The sequence below is a fragment of the Zalophus californianus genome, chromosome 15 (genome assembly GCF_009762305.2).
Source record: "Zalophus californianus isolate mZalCal1 chromosome 15, mZalCal1.pri.v2, whole genome shotgun sequence".
Lineage (NCBI taxonomy): Eukaryota > Metazoa > Chordata > Mammalia > Carnivora > Otariidae > Zalophus > Zalophus californianus.
In genome coordinates this window covers 69,263,498-69,281,117 of record NC_045609.1, presented here as the reverse complement: position 1 = coordinate 69,281,117, position 17,620 = coordinate 69,263,498, and the positions used below count along the sequence as shown (strand labels likewise).

At 37.4% G+C, this 17,620-nt stretch overlaps 3 protein-coding genes across 13 annotated transcripts in view; 1 reads left to right on the top strand and 2 right to left on the bottom strand.

Annotated features, from left to right (window-relative positions):
- SHOC2 (SHOC2 leucine rich repeat scaffold protein) overlaps positions 1-492 on the bottom strand; it is an 88,678-nt gene extending 88,186 nt beyond the window's left edge. Inside the window, exon 1 of the mRNA XM_035724255.1 lies at positions 364-492. The gene's annotated coding sequence lies outside the window, so the exon portion shown is untranslated. The remainder of the gene's footprint in view (positions 1-363) is intronic.
- Positions 47-15,353, top strand: BBIP1 (BBSome interacting protein 1). Of its 9 annotated transcripts, none has more exons than XM_027596187.2 (4): positions 47-209; positions 1,183-1,267; positions 13,152-13,229; positions 13,919-15,353. In XM_027596187.2, the coding sequence occupies exons 3-4, from the start codon at positions 13,184-13,186 to the stop codon at positions 14,083-14,085; spliced, it is 213 nt and encodes a 70-aa protein (XP_027451988.1). In that variant the 5' UTR covers positions 47-209; positions 1,183-1,267; positions 13,152-13,183; the 3' UTR covers positions 14,086-15,353. The 9 variants fall into 9 exon arrangements, 8 of the variants coding, with proteins under 8 accessions (XP_027451988.1, XP_027451987.1, XP_027451984.1 ...); XM_027596186.2 differs by having other exon boundaries at positions 47-261; XM_027596183.2 differs by having other exon boundaries at positions 48-209; positions 1,148-1,267.
- Positions 15,350-17,620, bottom strand: part of PDCD4 (programmed cell death 4) — a 28,426-nt gene continuing 26,155 nt past the window's right edge. For all 3 annotated transcript variants that reach the window (XM_035724256.1, XM_027596178.1, XM_027596179.1), the window contains exon 12: positions 15,350-16,084. In XM_035724256.1, the coding sequence (XP_035580149.1) occupies positions 16,024-16,084 (61 nt within the window). In that variant the 3' untranslated portion in view covers positions 15,350-16,023. The remainder of the gene's footprint in view (positions 16,085-17,620) is intronic.

Genomic DNA, 17,620 nt, shown 5'->3' with positions numbered 1-17,620 from the left:
CCACTGGGTGCCGCTGGCAAGCGGAGCCACAGAGTAAGCCTCCAGCAGGGTAGAGTGACAACTCGCAATCGGAAGTTACTGTTGAAGCTAAGGCAGCCATAACTGATAATGGCAGGGAGTTTCCTGGCCTCCCGTCTCCAGTGTGACGTAGTTTTCCCTTCGCCCAAATCTCACCGTTGCCCCGGGCAACAGTCGAGCCGTCTGGGAAGGTAAATCTGTAAGTAGGCCCGAAAAAGGACTAAAGGTGACCAGACATCCCAGGTTAGACAACTTAATTCATATTCAGAACTACCTGCCCGGGATGGGGGAGAGGAAGAACCAGGTTTCCTGGCCCTTATTTTGCTGGGACGTCTGGTCACTTACCTAGGTGGACAGGAGGTTAGGGTTCCGAAAATCCCTGTCCTGCCCGGAAGTTGCATTTGGCACTTCTGAATGGGGTCATGGCGGAAGGGTGGGAATAGCCAGAGCCCCCGGCACCCCAGGGAGTGCCCATTCCAGCTGGAGTCGCAAAGTGAGGTGAGGGTCCGTCCGCCCTGTCCCGTGAGGCAGCCCCCAGCTAGACGGCGCGCGGGAGACGGAGAGCCGAGGAGGTGAGCGGGGCTCGCAGCCGCTTCCGCTGGAAGAAGGTTTTCTTTCCGGGCTGGCCTGCCCGCCCTACCCCCGCCCCACCCCCGCCCCTCTGAGGTTCCCTGTGGGGCGAGGCCGCTCCCTCGGCCCCTCGCGCCCAGCTGCAGCCCCCGGGTCCGGAGGGGGCTTAGGCGCGCGCCGCGGGGCGGAGCTCCTCACTCGCGCAACTTGGAGCTCCTGACCGCGCCCCTCAAGTTCCTATTAAGTGCTTTCACCCCGATCTTTGGAGGACGGAGAATTCTGGAGCTTGTGGAAATCGTTTTCCGTTACCACCTAGAAAGGAGGAAGGTGGTCCTCCACCGCCTCGGCAACACCTCTGAGTCTTATTTTCCTGCCTCCGGTCTTAACATTAAGAATGTTCTTTTGTTTCACTCCTTTGGGGGCTTAAAAGCAATGACTGCATTTCTGGGTGAAGCTATACCGTCCTTATCTTCCATGCCTACATTTTATTAAACAATTTAACGTTTGTGAATATTCTTAAGAATACCGTAATACTTTTATATGGTTTTTTTTTTTTCAGAGTTGTCGCATTATCTCATGTAGTTTCTTCTGTAGGCTTGAGTCAAGAACGTTAAGTCATCTTGGTAATCCTGGGTTGGATGCCTAACGTTGCCGGGAAAAAGACCAGGAGAACTTTCAGGTAAAATGAAAACTGTATTTACCCAGCCAGTCAACAAGGGTGCAAACCTACCTTCTTTACTTAGTTTCTTTCTGTTTCCATACTACTCATGCTTGAGCCAAAATGAACTATTCTTGTTTCTTCCAAGATTCATCACTGAGGCACTAACCTTTTGTGACTCTGTTTCCATGCCCTAGTTATCCTTGGAGATGTATTTCCAGATTCTCTGCAACAGGAAGTAATTTACTCTGTGCTTACCTAGCACTTTTTGTACTTTTTTTATGACAACCACAATTTTATATAACAGCTGCTTAAGTTCTTAGCTTTACTGCTATGTTTACATCTAAATAGAACGGTTTGTCTATTAGATGAATCTGTAGATTCATCTCCCTGTCATATTCTGCACGTATGATTTTGGTAAATACTTACTAAAACATTGAATATATTTGGTGTTTCCCGGGTGCTGAAGACATTGCCAGCTTCATTTGATTAAATTCAGTGTAGTTCTTGTTACTCAGCCTCTTGGATTGCCCTTCTGAAGTTTTTGCAACATGATTTCTTCCCTCAATTAAAAAAAAAAGTCATACATATAAAATGTCGAAAGACTGTAATAAACATTCATATACCCTTCACGCAGATCCAACAGTTAACATTTTGCCATATTTATTTCACCCCTTCTCATGCTTTTTTCACTGTCATAAAACTATTTGGAAATAGGTTAGACACCTGTTGTTAAGCAGACACCTCTAAAATTTCCAAAACGTATTCCCTAAGAATTATAAAATTCTCCTGAAAAACATAGTATCATTATGACAACTAAGGATATTAATAATTCTGTGATATTTAAAATCTACTCTGTATGTATATTCTCTCATTTGACCCAAGAATATGTTTTATACCTTTTCCCCTGCTCCTCCAACAAAATTCAGGATCCAGTCAATGTTTATGTGTTGTATTTGGGTGTTAAAACTCTTAGCCTTAATCTAGAACAATTCCCCTATCGTTTTTTTTTTTTCCCTGTGACATTGTCATTTTAAAGGGTTCAGGCCAGAGGTGTTTTTGAATGTTTCCTTTTTTCTTATTTCTTGTAAGTCAGAAGTTGATCTAGAGGCTTAATTAAATTCCACATATTTTGCAAGAATACTTCACAGTATTCATACTTCACCAATAATGATTAAGCCTTCTCAAATGTAACTATATCTACCATTGTTATGAGTTGTTAGTTAAATCCTTCCCACTTCTCTGCACACACACCCTTGGTATCCTACAAAGAAGAGTTAGCATTTAATCCTCCTGTCTGTGGAGAGTAAGTGCTAGTATCCTGGACTGTCTCCCTGTAGTAAAGTGTTGCTGCTACTTCACCAACACTTGGAGCTGATGTGATACAATCTGCAGCAGTGTACTGATGTCAGCACAGTTTCATGAGTGTCAAGTCCTGGCACCCTGAGGACTGTTGATGAAAGATGTGTGGGCCCTGCAATTCAAATACAGATGAATCTTGATGTTATCAAAGCAGATACCAAGGCAACTGCTGGCCATCTGGTATTTTGTGTGAGTAGGATGTGTCATTTTCTATTAACTTAATAGTAGTGTCTGCTGGTGAAGTATACCAGAACCAGTGGCATCATCCAAATTCATCCAAGAAGAATAGTTCCTGTTCTTAGGCCTAGGCACAGTTCAGAGCTAGACACCGCACATTTTATTCACATGAGTCTAAATTAATTAGCCAAATTGAACATGTTGCAACATTTTTCTACTAGCAGATGCCAGATAGCAAAACAGAATAGAACTACTATAGTTTCCAACCACATGACATATGATGTTATTTGGCATCTACAGATGAATATTATCAGTCCAGATTAAGCTCTGCTAGCATGTGGGCAGCCACTTGAGTGAGAATGAACATTACTACTTTATGTCTGCTGAAAAACACTTTCTTTTTGGGCCCCCTCTTTCACCTTTTCTTCATGTTAGTTTACATTCAGAGATCTAATACGTGTTTGAAAATTCATCTATCAAAAGTCTTGAATAAAACAAATAAAATATTTCATATTTTTCCTACCATTCCTGCCACCCCCATCCACAACCTGTAATAAGCAGACTGAACTTACTTAAAAGGATCTAAATTAGTAAATAGTCACCAAAAAATATCCTCTACTGTCCTTTATATAAACAGATTGCTTCTGGTGCCTCCCTCAGTTCTCAAAGATTGTATTTTTGTTTCTTAATACCTATTAATGATAAAATAGGGCATTTGGCATATAATGTGTTATAGTGGTTCTGTATTCTACTGAACTTGTGAGGTCAAGTGCCTGTAGCAGTGGGGATGATAAGGGAAAAAGAACAATAGGCAGTAGAGGGGACCAGAGAACTCCACGTGTTCATCTAAATGGGACATTACTTCCCAGCTGTAGCCAAATTTTGCCATGCAGGAATATGGGCCCAGTGTTGCTAGATTTGTCAAGAGGACCTGAAATTTGGACTTTATGTGAAATCTTCTAATTTTAAAACACTGGTTCAAATATTTTTTAAATAATTAGCAAGCCAGCAAAACATTTAACTGGATAGGACCAAGGGCCACCAGTTTATGACCTGTGTTTCTTATGTGAAAACAGGATTGATACTAAGACTAGAATCTGAAAATACTTTAGAAATGTTTTTTGCCATATTTCAGGTGCATTTATTTTTCTAGGTTAGGCAACAACCACTTATCACCTCCATCAAAAATTCAAGATAGATTCTAATGTACACTGTTTCCATTCCCTCAATTACAATTTTAAAGGTTTTTACTCTTTACCACCAGTTTAAAAACTTGTCCACATTTCTCAGCCTTGAATTATATTGTGAAATAGATTTGCTTTATCATATTTTCTTAAAAATATATTTAAGAAGGGTGCCTGGGTGGCACAGTTAGTTAAGCATCTGATTCTAGGTTCAGCTGGAGTTGTGAGATTGAGCCCCCACATGAGTCTTCACACTCATGGAGGAGTCTGCTTAAGATTCTTCTCCTGGGGCGCCTGGGTGGCCCAGTGGGTTAAGCCTCTACCTTCGGTTCAGGTCATGATCCCAGAGTCCTGGGATTGAGTCCCACACTGGGCTCTCTGCTCAGCGGGGGCCTGCTTCTCCCTCTCCCTGCCACTGCCACTCCCCCTGCTTGTTCTCTCTCTCTCTCTCTCTCTCTCTCTCTCTCTCTCTCTCTCTCAAATAAATAAATAAAATCTTAAAAAAAAAAAAAAGATTCTCTTCTCTTTCTACCCCTCCCCCTTCACACATGCATGTGTTCTCTCTCTCAAATAAATAAGTAAATCTTTTAAAAACATATTTCTTAAGAGCACAGTTTGGCAGCACATGCTCTTTAAAAGTAAATATAACAGGTTTTTAAAGGAAAACATCTTTAAATAGCTCATGCTGTCTTATAAGTACTATAATGTTGATAAGGAGTCAGAATTTTTAGAGTCAGAAGGTACTTAATGGGAAACCTAGAACAGGCCATTATTATATTCTTATTTTATAGTGATAGGAAAACTAAACCTAGAATAATAAATGTCACACTATATTTCTAAGCACTTTTACATCTACTTTTTATTTGAACCTTACAACCCAGGACAGATACTAAACGTGCTTTTTATGAGAAAATCAAACCTATAATTGGTTAACAAATGTATTCAGGGTCATGCTAGTTAGCAATAGGGCTAGAGTACAACCCTGTATCCCATTTGAAGTATAAATGTGAAATAGATTAATCCGAAAAGAAAAAGAAAAAAAAACCTCCAGTACCAGCTTCTGTTTTAAATCATACACGAGATTTTACTATCACAGCTTGTTTAAAATACTTGGAATCCTAGAATACTCTGAAGCATTCAATTTCAAACTTTAAAAATGGAGTTTTATACAATTAGGATAAGCTGATAAGTTTAAGATAAATTACGGTGCCTGGGTGGCTCAATCAGTTAAGCGACTGCTTTTGGCTCAGGTCATGATCTCAGGGTCCTGGGATTGACTCCTGCATTAGGCTCCCTGCTCCGCAGGGAGTCTGCTTCTCCCTCTGCCTTCCACCCCGCTTCTGCATGCTCTCTCTCTGTCACTCTTGCTCTCTCCTTTCTCTCTCTTAAATAAATAAAATCTTTAACAAAAAGTTTAAGATAAATTACTGGAGGGGAAAAAAGAATTATGATGAAGAGCTAATGGCAAGTTAGGAGTAGTAGGCACATATGGAAGTTAACCACATTGATCCACAAAATGGCTCCTTGGGGCTCCTAACAAAGATCAAATATTGGACTAAGACTTTAGTGTGACCTAGGAGGACAGTTTTAGAAACATCCAAATCCTGTCCTAAACATTTTTAGAAACAAAGACTTGGCATTGACATTCACAGTATGTTTCATTTTGATATTTCTTTTCTTTTTTAAGCTTGTATTTTTTTAAGTAATCTCTACACTCAATGCAGGGCTCAAACTTGCAACCCCAAGACCAAGAGTCACATGCTCTACTGAGACAGCCAGGTGCCCCTCATTTCAATATTTCTAACCCATTTGTATATGAATGAAATTTGGATTTTAGTAATCTATCCCCCTTCTCTGTCTTCCCCCTATAAGATGATAGCCTACATTTTCCAGATGGCTAGATGAAAATAGTGTACCATCTAAAGCTGACAGTCTTTTTCAGCTTTTTGACCCATGATCTTGGTCTTATCAATATGTCCTCATATAAACTAATCTGCCAGAGGAAAAAATGCAAAACTTGCAAGCTTTTAAAGTGTTGCATATTTCTAATTAAGCTTGAGATTTTAAAGTTCCAGTGGCATCTTTTAAAAATAATACTAATGCTATAAAAAAATCCACAGACAAAACAACAGTATTTTTTCCTACTAAGAGATTTCTTTAGGATGGTATCAAACATGACAATTGGGAATGCTGAATCCTCAAATTAAGGAGAAAGAAATCAAGAAATAGAAAAACATGTTGGTTAAAGCTGTAGTAAATAGAAAAAAATGCAGTGCTTTTGTCAGTATGCTGCACTTACATGTTTATCCTGAGATTTACTCTTTGACTAATATTTTATGTTCCTCCTCCTTTGCAGGGGTCATTAGCAGCTTAAACTGCCCATTTCAGTAGAAACTGAGGATGCCATGTTACCTTAACCTTCATTGGCTTTTACATACTGTAATCTATCCTCTTATCTAACATACTCTTTTTTTTTTTTAAGATTTTATTTATTTGACAGAGACAGCGAGAGAGGGAACACAAGCAGGGGGAGTGGGAGAGGGAGAAGCAGGCTTCCCGCGGAGCAGGGATCCCGATGTGGGGCTCGATCCCAGGACCCTGGGACCATGACCTGAGCCGAAGGCAGACGCTTAACAACTGAGCCACCCAGGCGCCCCTATCTAACATACTCTTAAATGTTCATGTTCCTGCAGTGGGTCTCCATACTAGATCCATCTAGGGTCTTTAGGCCATTGCTACAGATGCAACACAGAGAAAACTGAAGAGACCAAGGCTTTGGAGTCAGGCAGACATGAATTCAAATTCTGTTTCTTCACTTACCAATTATGTGATGTTTGACAAAATAACTTTTCCTAGACCTGGTTTTAGTTAAATTTAGTATATGTATATATGTATTAGGAGATGCAGTGGGAGGTGGGTAAATGGCTAATTCAATTCTAAAATCACCTCTTAGGGTAAAAGTTGTTTATTTTCAGAATTACTGTAGAAAATCCCTTAAAATATCTGTATAAAGTAGATGATTTTGTACTAAAACACTGTGCTGTTATTATTCTTTTTTGTTTGGTTGGTTGGTTTTTTTATTTGACAGAGACACAACGAGAGAAGGAACACAAGCAGGGGGAGTGGGAGAGGGAGACGCAGGCCTCCCGCCGAGCAGGGAGCCCGATGCAAGGCTCAATCCCAGTACCCTAGGATCATGACCTGAGCCGAAGGCAGACGCCTAACAACTGAGCCACCCAGGCACCCCTGTTATTGTTATTCTTAAGCAAACTAAAATTTAAGGGCCACTATGCTAGACTAAAGGAAAGAAGCTAAAATAGATTCCTGGGCATTGAAACTGTCCTTCCTTTAAGATGACCTATAAGGTAATACCTATAAGGCAAAGGGGATGGGTGGAGAATTCTAAGTGTTCCTGCTTGCCTATAAGGTTTTCTCCACTCTGTTTTAATAATTAGCCTCTATAACTTTAATACATGTCAGTAAACTTATTTTTTCTAAGAACCTAATTTTATGACAATATTGTAATGGTTTATCTTTAAGAATCATTGATATCCATTGACTTCTTACCAGTTGGTAGGGACTGATAATGAATTATGAATTATGTCATTTAATATACTGTTTAAAGTCAGTGCCATTATAAGCTTTATTTTACAGATGAAACTAAGGCTTAGAAAATTAATTTGTTTAAATAACTAACCTGATTCCAGATCCTTCTCTCACCCATTACATGTGTACACTCATCTCTTTTTCCCACACCTATCCTACCACCATCTGCCATCTTTCCATATTCTTCTTAGGTGATTATATCCACTTCTCTAGCTTATACTACTGTACTACTGACTCTCTGGGCATCCAGTCCTTCCTTCCTGTTGAACTTCCATACCCAGTGTATCTTTACCCAGTGGTCTCTACCCTCCCCTCCTTAACCTGTACCACCTCTGTGTTCTCAACTTCAATTAGTAGCAGCATTAGCCACTCAAAAATGTTAGCTTGAAATCTCAGTCATCCTTGATCATTTCTTTATCACCCAGAGGTTGTGGGGGATGAGGGGAATAATGGAGGATATTTGAATCTCAACTTCTTATATGCTTGAATACCTTTTGTATCTTCTCCTCTTGATGCTTATCACTGCTTTTGCTCATACCCTTATCATGTTACCTAAATAATTATAGCTTCCTTACTGATCTCCTTGCCTCTAGTATTTGTTTTTCCTTTTTGTCTAGAATGTGTTTCCAGAAAACTAATCACATGTCATATACCCACTCAGAGCCATCCAGTTAGCTCCCTTCTGTCTATAGGATATAAAGCCCAAACTCTGAGGCGTGGCATTTGAGGCTGAGTATGAACTGGCCTCCACCTTGTCAGTCCCACCACTGTACATACAGTGTATGTACACTGTACTCTCTAGCCATTTGCCTAGATTTTTTTCTTTTAATGACTCTGAGCATATTGTCCACTTTGTCTAGAACACTGTCCCCTTGCTAAACAGCTACTTCTCTGCATAGTAAACCCCCATTCATCCTGTGGGACTCATTCTAGTATCACATTTAGTAGTTTTTCAAAGACCAGCCACTGTCACCTATCTTAAACCAACCAAGTTACTTTGGTTTTGGTTTCTTAAGGCACAGTACACATGCTTTTATTAAAGTAGGTTGTATTCACTTGTAATTATTTATTTACGTGTGTCTCTCCCTCCCCTATGCAGCTCCCCCAAGTTCCCCAAAGAGAACCGGTTTATCCACTGTATCTCCTTCATTTAGCTGTGGCTGGCACATTATAGACATTTGGTATGTTTGTTGAAAGAAAAAATGTGTTTGGAAAGCAACATATGATCCCAAATTCCTCTTATATTGTTTATCTTCCATTCTGAAAGAATTAGTGCCCTTGTCCTGAAAAGAGCATCCTTTCTACTCTAGTCTTTACTGTCCAGTATTTACTTTTAAAGCTCTGTCCTTATTTACAGATACATAGCCACTAACTTTATTTTTCATCTTCAGTAATTATTTTATCCATGTGTATGTAAATTGTTTTGATTCGTTTTTTACTAAAAATTATAATAACTCAATCCAGAATATTTTTGTTTTTCATTTAAATTCATAAACGTTTCTGAAGTGCCTGGGTGGCTCAGTCAGTTGAGTGTCTGACTCCTGATCTCAGCTCAGGTCTTGATCTCAGGGTCATGAGTTCAGGCCCCATGTTGGCTCCACAGTGAGCCTACTTTTAAAAAACAAATAAATAGTAAATAAATTTATAAACATTTTTGTAGAGAAATATGGTAGGAAAATCAACCATTAAAATATGTGTAAGCATGAAAATATATTACATTACAATAAAATTAAGTGGAATGGTAACAGAGGTCTAGGGAGAAAAAGATACAAATTTCTGACTTAGAGTTCTTCATTCTTTTTATTAATGGATGATAATAGCTGTCAAATTTCTATATTCATATTATATTGGATAGGTGTTTAAAAGACTGGTGTAACAGTATTTTTAAATATGCTGGAAATTATAACTACTTGAACTTAATGATAAATTCATATGTCAATTTAGAAATGTTTAAAGGGGTACTTAGTTTTTCTATCTAGTTTTTAAAAATCTCTGGGTGTTATGTAAGCATAAAATCTGAGGACAACTGACATATATTCTCAGGGTTCAGAAGTACACTTTAGTGTTCTTGTGCAGTCCCACACATAATTTAGATTAGGTATCAAACTAAATCACCCCAGAAATTTTTAACTTGTCCAAGTTGTAAGATTAATTTATCAATATGGGTATGATTGATTTAAAGTAGTAATCCTTCCTAGACTTAAGTGTCTCTAAGCTCCCACTCTTACAACTTAGTAAATCTTTCATGACAAAGATTTGGTTTCTCTCCAAGTTCTTCTGCATTAATTTTAGGCATCCAGCTCAGTTGCTGTGACAGTTTTGCTTACTTCGTCATGACTTCGAAATGTACTATCTATCAAAACCATTATCTCTGGGACAGATTACAAACTAAAGAAACTATGGGGAAAGAGGAAGCAGATTATTTTCCAATTACCCGGACCAAGAGCCTCAAAAAATGATTGACATTGAATTCTCTAAGCATTAAAAGTCCAGGTTCTATTAGTGTAAGAATTTTACTTCTGCAATTAAATGTTTTCTCTTAAAATATATCTTGATAAATGTAACATTTTAAAATCTGACATAGTAGTCCATTGTATGGCTATTCCATAATTTATTTAACCTTTGATATACTGCTGAACATTTTACTATTCAAAGCAGTGCTTTAATGAGCATTCTTATTCTTAGATCTTTGTACACTGGTGCATTGTTTTCTTTGGGGCTTATTACTAGGAGTAGAACATTTGGGTCAAAAAAAAATGTGCATATTTTGCATCAGTAGATAATACAAAATTATTAATAGATACTCCAAAATATCCCTCTAAAAAATGTGTACCAAAAAACCCCACCCACCAACAGAAAATGCCCATTTCCCTATACCTTCTCTAACGCTGGATACTATCAGGCTTTTGACTTTTGTGCAAATTCAGAAAATATAACATGCACACCAAAATGACGTCACAGTGATTTTCACCTTCTTGAGTCCATGATTATTTTCCTACTTAAACTACAATACCCCCCTCAGCACTCCTAAATTCCTTTAAACTATTTTATATTCTATAGCACTTACTACCTTACAAAATTCTATTATTTCTCTCCCCTTACTCTAGAGTGTTAAGCTTCAAAAGGTGGGTTTTATCTGTTTTGTTCACTAATGAACAGTGCTTTGCACATGATAGACACATATTTTTTAAGATTTTAAGTAATCTACACCCAGCGGACTCAAACTCATAACCCTGAGATCAGGAGTTGCATGCTCTTCTGAGCCAGCCAGGCTCCCAGACACATTTATTGAACTGAATGACATGGCACTTGTAAGATAATATGAATTTCAGTCATGGTTGGTATGTTTCTTCTTTGACCCATATGTCCCTAATGTTGCATATATCTTACCTATCATAATAAGAAAGTACCCTTAGAAGCAACCACAACTCCTTAGGGCACATTACACCAGACAAAACGCCCAGGTTTGGCTATTAGCAGGCCACCAAGTAAAGGAAAGAAATGCTCCTTACTTCTGTGGATTCCCTGGGCAGTTGATTATCAAGACAATGTAGCCTTGCCAATGAGGGCCATCCTGCCACCACCTTGCTTATTTTAGCCCTTCCCTTCCTGTTTCTCTCCTGCTGATGCCTGGGGGGGGGGGGGGGGGGTGGGGAAGAGAGCCTAGGAACAATAACCAACCCTACTAAAGCAGACACTCCACCCAGGCAAGTGACTGCCGGCTCTGATCTTCCCCACACCAGACCCAACCCACTCCCTACCAGGCCTTTGGCCCCACACCCTTTACAGTAACAATGGCAGCTTAGTGAAACAAGAGAACTAAGGTTTGGTAGAGCACCAAGTTTCATTGTTTTCCTGGGGCCAGATTTTGGCTGTGAAAGAGAGACGGAAGAGAGAGGGCAAAGGATAGTGACTGAGTTTTGAGAAGCTGCAGTTGCTATTCTATAAAACATTTAAGTATTCATCCACTGTTTTGCTAAGAAATTTGGTGATGCAAAAACTTAGCTACTGTGTTATTTCCTTCACATTTATCAACATCTGTAGTATCTATCCTCCCTTTTGGCAGCGTATCATGTCAGATGTGCACCAAATAAGGGCCTACTGAATATTTTCATTGTTTTACTTTGATGGAGAGACTTTATTATAGCTATATTCAGACTAATGAGGGATTTGCAATGCTATTAGCCTTCAACATAATCTGGGGGGAAAAAAAGGGAAATGATTACTAGGTACCACTGGCAGGCCTAAGTAACAAGAAATGTGGCAGAAGAAATTGTGTGTTGTAAGGAAACTGCGTATTGCACTTATCTCAGATTCCAGTTAGTGATGAGTTGCTTTATTCGTGGTCCATTCCCTATTTCATTTTCACTCCCAAAAAGATCAGCATAGGGGTAAATTTTGATGACAAAGTTCTGGAAAATGGATAGAGGTTCCTCAGGAACTTTAGATGTTCCAGAATAGGAATTTGAACAAGAAGCTTGGTGGATAGAGTAGGAAGATTTTATTACAAATGTCAAAGTGTGTAGAGTGGGAATAACTGAGACCAGAAGCAGCTTCACTTGATTATAACTAATTTGCAGTGGGTGGTAAAGACAGGCGCCATGCCAGCATCACCACTTTATAATAATAAATCTTTCTTCTCTGGTGATGTTGTGAAAGGCACGTGGTAAGGTTGCATCACTATGGTGAAATATCACAAAACAGGTGGGTCTGGAGGAGCATCTGTTTGGAAAAGGATCGTGCTACAAATTACAGCCCAGAACACCTTGAATATACAGCACAGCAGTAATCTGGAATGTTAACACTGGAAACAAATGTCATCAGCCAGCTGGTATATATGCTGGTATCTTAACAAAATACTGAAGATGAAGGTATTTGCTGGCACTTTAGCATATAGTATCCCTGTATTAGAGGAAAGTAGCAAACTGAAAGCAAACCTCTCACTTCTGTTCTTCAAGAGCCAGTTTCACCTGTTTGTGTTGCTTCCTTACAAATGTCAGCTGTGTAGCCAGTAACTGATCCTTAGGATGCTTTTTGTCATTACAGCAAAGGGATTTAAGTAGAAACCAGCTGTTAGCTATTGAGAAGTGGGAATGTTAGGAAATATTTACCTACTACCTCCCCTTTCTCCTACCTACCTGCCCTACCCCACACTTCCCAAATGGCAATTTTTTATACCTCATCCACCATTTAGGGAGATGCTATCACTGAACCAAATAGCCGCACATAAATGCTTTTGGTTTTCCTCAGCTGATATCTATTAGGTAATTATGTCTAAAAAAATGAAGTCCTACCTAATTTTTCACAAGGGGAAAAAATTTAGAACATGTAGCCTTCCAAACTGACACCTCCACTGGTTAAAAAATGTTGACAAGGTCCAGATGCTTACACGAATTCTCTCAACTTTGTTTCAATGAAAAGACCCACAAGATATTAATGGGAAAATTATGCTAGGATAGGATATTTCATTTTCTATAGGAATTGTGTTTTTACTTCTTAAACTACAATGGAAATATTTCAAGCAATATGCATTGTTAATTCATTCTTGAATATTAATAATTGATTTCTCATTGAAGGAAAAAACTTAGCTGTATCCAACAATTCAGATATGGCGGAAGTGAAGTCAATGTTTCGGGAAGTTCTTCCAAAACAAGGTATCTAAACAAATACTTAGGTCACAGAATATTGTAGGGACCAAAATAAATAGTAGGCATGGCACATAGCAGGCTCAATAGCCAAACATCTGTAACTATTTTGTGTCCTGTATGCCACATTTACTGTCCACTTTTACTATGTTTCTTTTAGTAGATTATAAAGAACTCATCCATTGCTTTTTTCCCCAGTAAAAAGATGACAAATGAAGCACTGTTTCTTAAACCTAGAAATCCCATTATACTCAAATTTGCAGATTAAAATATGAAATTTTCAGTGAAAAAATAGTAATTCACTAATGTTAAATAAGGTCTGAAAGTGGGGAGAAAGAAACCTAAGTCAAGCAATTGTTAAAGGCTGATGGTTTAAGTTAAACATTCATATTAATGAATATTCATTATTAATACCATACTTTTTCATATGCACTATGTATTTCTCCCAAATCTTTTTGCAGACTAGACATCTGATACAAAATGTTCTGTGTCTCATAGGTAGCTTAGAATCTTAGGTAGGAAGTTCAAAATGTCATCCTTATGAACTCCCTAGAATTAAATGTTGATATATTAGCAATAACTGAAAACAAAAGTTTTCATTGACAGTGGATTAAGTCTTTTAGACCTTCATTCTAGCTGCAAATCCAAACCACCATACAACTGGGCCATCTCACTAAATTCTCTCTTTTTAAACTTAGGGCAGTTGTCAGTGGAAGATATAACCACAATGGTGCTGTGTAAACCCAAACTTTTGCCCTTAAAATCTCTGACTCTGGAAAAACTGGAGAAAATGCAGCAAGCAGCCCAGGATACGATTCGCCAACAAGAAATGGCAGAAAAGGAACAACAGCAAATAACTCACTGAATGGTAACTTTGCAGTTCTACAGAATACCCTGCCTTACTATTAACAATAGCTAGACAATAACTTGCATCTGTATACTGAAGATGGTGTGTTAATAAAACTGATAGTGCTTATAAAATAAAAATACCCAAAACTAATGAAACCTGTGAATTTAGACACACTCTGGTTTGTATTGAACATGAGCAATTAAAAAACTGAACCCAAATTTTATTGTTCTTTTTTACCCAAGTCTTTGGAACCATAAATTACTGTTTCACCATTCCTATTACTGTTAAGACTCACAGATAACATTCTTAGGCACAAGTGACTAAATGCAACTTTTATATTCAGATAATCTTTACATGTTTATTAAAAACTGAACTTGAAGGTACATTCTAATCTCGTACAAAGCGTTTTGGGGCTTTTACATTATTATCTAATTTTAAAACTTGTTTATGAATTTTGTGTTTCATATTTAAGGCTATTTTGCCTGACCAACTGGTCCTACCAGTAATAACAAGACTGTATTTCTCAAACAAATAGGATTTTTAAGAAACCTTCACTTATCAAGTAGTCCCCTGAGCTTTTAATGATACTGACTTTAAGGACTAAAGAATTGCCGGGCTACCTTTATCATCCAGGTATCAAACACAATTAAAACCCTAAAAATAGAAAAAAATATGGACTTGAAGGAGCCCATGAGATAAATATGAACATTAAATTTGGGGTTTTAGTTCTAAGAGACTCCCTAAACCTGTAAGGGGCATATTCCTAAGAATATGTTTGTTAATCTGAATATAATTCTTGGCTGGTTGCTATAATCAATAATAGACTATTTAAATTAGCATAGGCCTTGCTGAGTAATTAGGCTCTGCAAAAGAGGTTAGAAATGTGATCATTCTTTAGAGAACTATTATTAAACTGATAAGAACAGAACTATTATTTATTGGTAGCTACTATTTCTCAGACACTGGATAAATGTAAAAACTTTTTGAGTCTCTGAAGAATAACTTTGTAACACAAACATTAGCTGGTAACAGAACTTAAGAATGATGAAACGTATTGTATTTTTAACATATCACTGAGCTTTAGAGAAGATCAAAAAACATGTATACATTTCCCACAGATAATATTAAAAGAATTTACTACTGTACTTTTAAGTTTGCAAAGAACAAAATTTAAATTCACTAGGTTCAAATATGCTCCCTTATAGGATTTAAAATTTGCTGTGTAAAATAAAAGTTTTTAAAAAGACCTAAATATGTGTACTCCCAATAAAGAATCAACACTGCTTCACATGTTTTATTTTGTCATACATTCTTTTAGAACCGGGTTCATTTTTCCAGTTTTGTAGAAAAATAGATGTTCCAGCCACCATTTATTTAACTGTCTAGTCTTTAAGACCAATCAATATGTTCCCTGGAAAAATGAATAAGTCTTATGACTAACTCATTTTCTTAAAATTCTTCAAGACAAAGAAATAACTTTTTTTTTTTTTTTTACTCCCAAAGCACAGTATTCCAACAGCAGCAGCCAACATGGGGTTTTAGCAGCTTAACTTTACCCCCTAAATAAAGCTTTGTATAAACCAGTGATTTTACTACAAAAACACTGTCTTTGAAAGAAAGGAGTGGCAGTCAGACATCAATGCAAAACTTGGAATGATTAGGTCATAAACATGGCACTTACAAAAGGTAGCTTATGAGAATATTCCACTTAGGAAGTGGTTACTCTTCTGTCCCTCCTTAACACCCTCAAAAGAAAAGAAAAAGATAAAAAGAAAAAAACACGTCCTTTAAAAATTCCCCTTAAATTTTAAGTTTATAAAATTTCAGAAACGCCTTGTACCCAAAAAACAAGTGCTTCAAAAAAAAAAACAAAAAACCTGTGCTAACAACTCTTACAATTCAGATATATTTATATTTTTTTTATAACATCTAAGACTGTAAGAGTTCTTATATTCAGTAGCTCTCTGGTTTAAGACGACCTCCATCTCCTTCACTTACAAAACGTTTTCTGCCCCTGTAATGAAAAGAACACAAGCATGAAAATGGATACCAATTCTGACTACAGATCAAAACCAAAAAAACCCTTGGGTTCTTTTGGTTAGTCATTAGGTATTGAAGGGTTTTATTGTTTAAAAAAAAAAAAGTGAGCATACCTCTAATTCTTTTGAGACTCTTTCCCTGCTACATATCCTAGGATATTAACAAATCAAATGAACTGCTAATGTAGGCAGTTTTTAGTTAAATAAAAGCTTAATTATTAAAATAAGTTCATTGACTAAATGGAGTCATGTTAAAAAATTAAAATATAAAGCAAACATGCTATTTAGAATTTTAATATTTACTCCTACTATGTAGTACTAGTATTTGAAAACTAAACAGTGAGCCAAAGAAACACCAACATGACTTGGAATTATGCAAACTAGAGCTACAGAACCTATGAAAATACCCATGTTTAAAAAATTTTTTTAGTTTTTCCTCAAATGTAGAAAAGCCGTAACTTGTACCTGCAAAAACAAATCAGAATCCAATTAATTGCAGTCTCTGCCCCATTTTGGAATTCCTACTATTTCAAACTCAAGAGCCCTTGCTTCATAATGTAACCACACTTATGCTGTATATGTAGCTATACAGAGTAGCCAACAACCCAGGAGAAATAGTTGACCAGCAGCCTAAAGCAGAGTGGAAAACAGAGTTTGCTCAGGATTAGCCCTCATTCTCTGACCATAAACCAACATGCACAAGCATTCAAGACCACATACAAATGTGCACTTCACCCAAATAAGCTAATGGGTAGAGGATAAAAAATCACAGTTCTATGGCAAACAAAGAACATTTAGGTATCTCCTCAACTGATCGTTAGAGTAAAGCCACAATAGAAATGACCAGTTAAGACTTCTGAACAGAAGCTGAAAAGTAAAAAGCTAGTGCCAAGGTGTTGACCCCTTTTCATACTAAGTCTAAGTGGAAATCAGCTACATTTTCCTGCACATAAAGGCTTCAGATTAGAGACTGAGATGGGGAACAGAGCAGTAAGTATCAAGAACCTTACCAAAGCTGACAGTATTTAGTGATGTGTACCACTTGGCACATAAATGATGCCATCACCAAGCAGAGATCTCTCTATATATATATTTTTAGAGATCTATATTTTAAAACATTTTTATCAAAGCCATTAAACTCTATCTTCTTCCTTCTCTCTGAATGGCTTCTAAACTTTCTAGAGGAAAAGACACTACTAGGAACTATTTTTTCTAAGACTTAATTCTCACAATCAACTTCAATAAAAATAGACAAAGCTTCGCAATTTTGAGATTAAAAATCACAAAAACTTAAAATGCACATAAAGCAGACATACACCATACTCAAGTTTAGCTATTACTAACATTTATACCTATTTATAAACTTCATTATAAGCTTTATTTTAACCACAAAAAAAACTCAGCAACTCCTAAAGAGTTAGATTCTAGTAGCACAAATATATCATCTCCAAGGAATCACACACATCCACTTTCCAATGAGGTAAGATCCAGTTAGCCTTAATTCTCCATCC

What these genes read in the sequence shown, in the direction of transcription:
- BBIP1 (XM_027596187.2), top strand. Translation starts at nt 13,184, where the DNA reads ATGGCGGAAGTGAAGTCAATGTTTCGGGAAGTTCTTCCAAAACAAG. An exon ending in GGAAGTTCTTCCAAAACAAG is followed by an intron (nt 13,230 to 13,918) that starts GTATCTAAACAA and finishes TTTTAAACTTAG; the next exon opens with GGCAGTTGTCAGTGGAAGAT.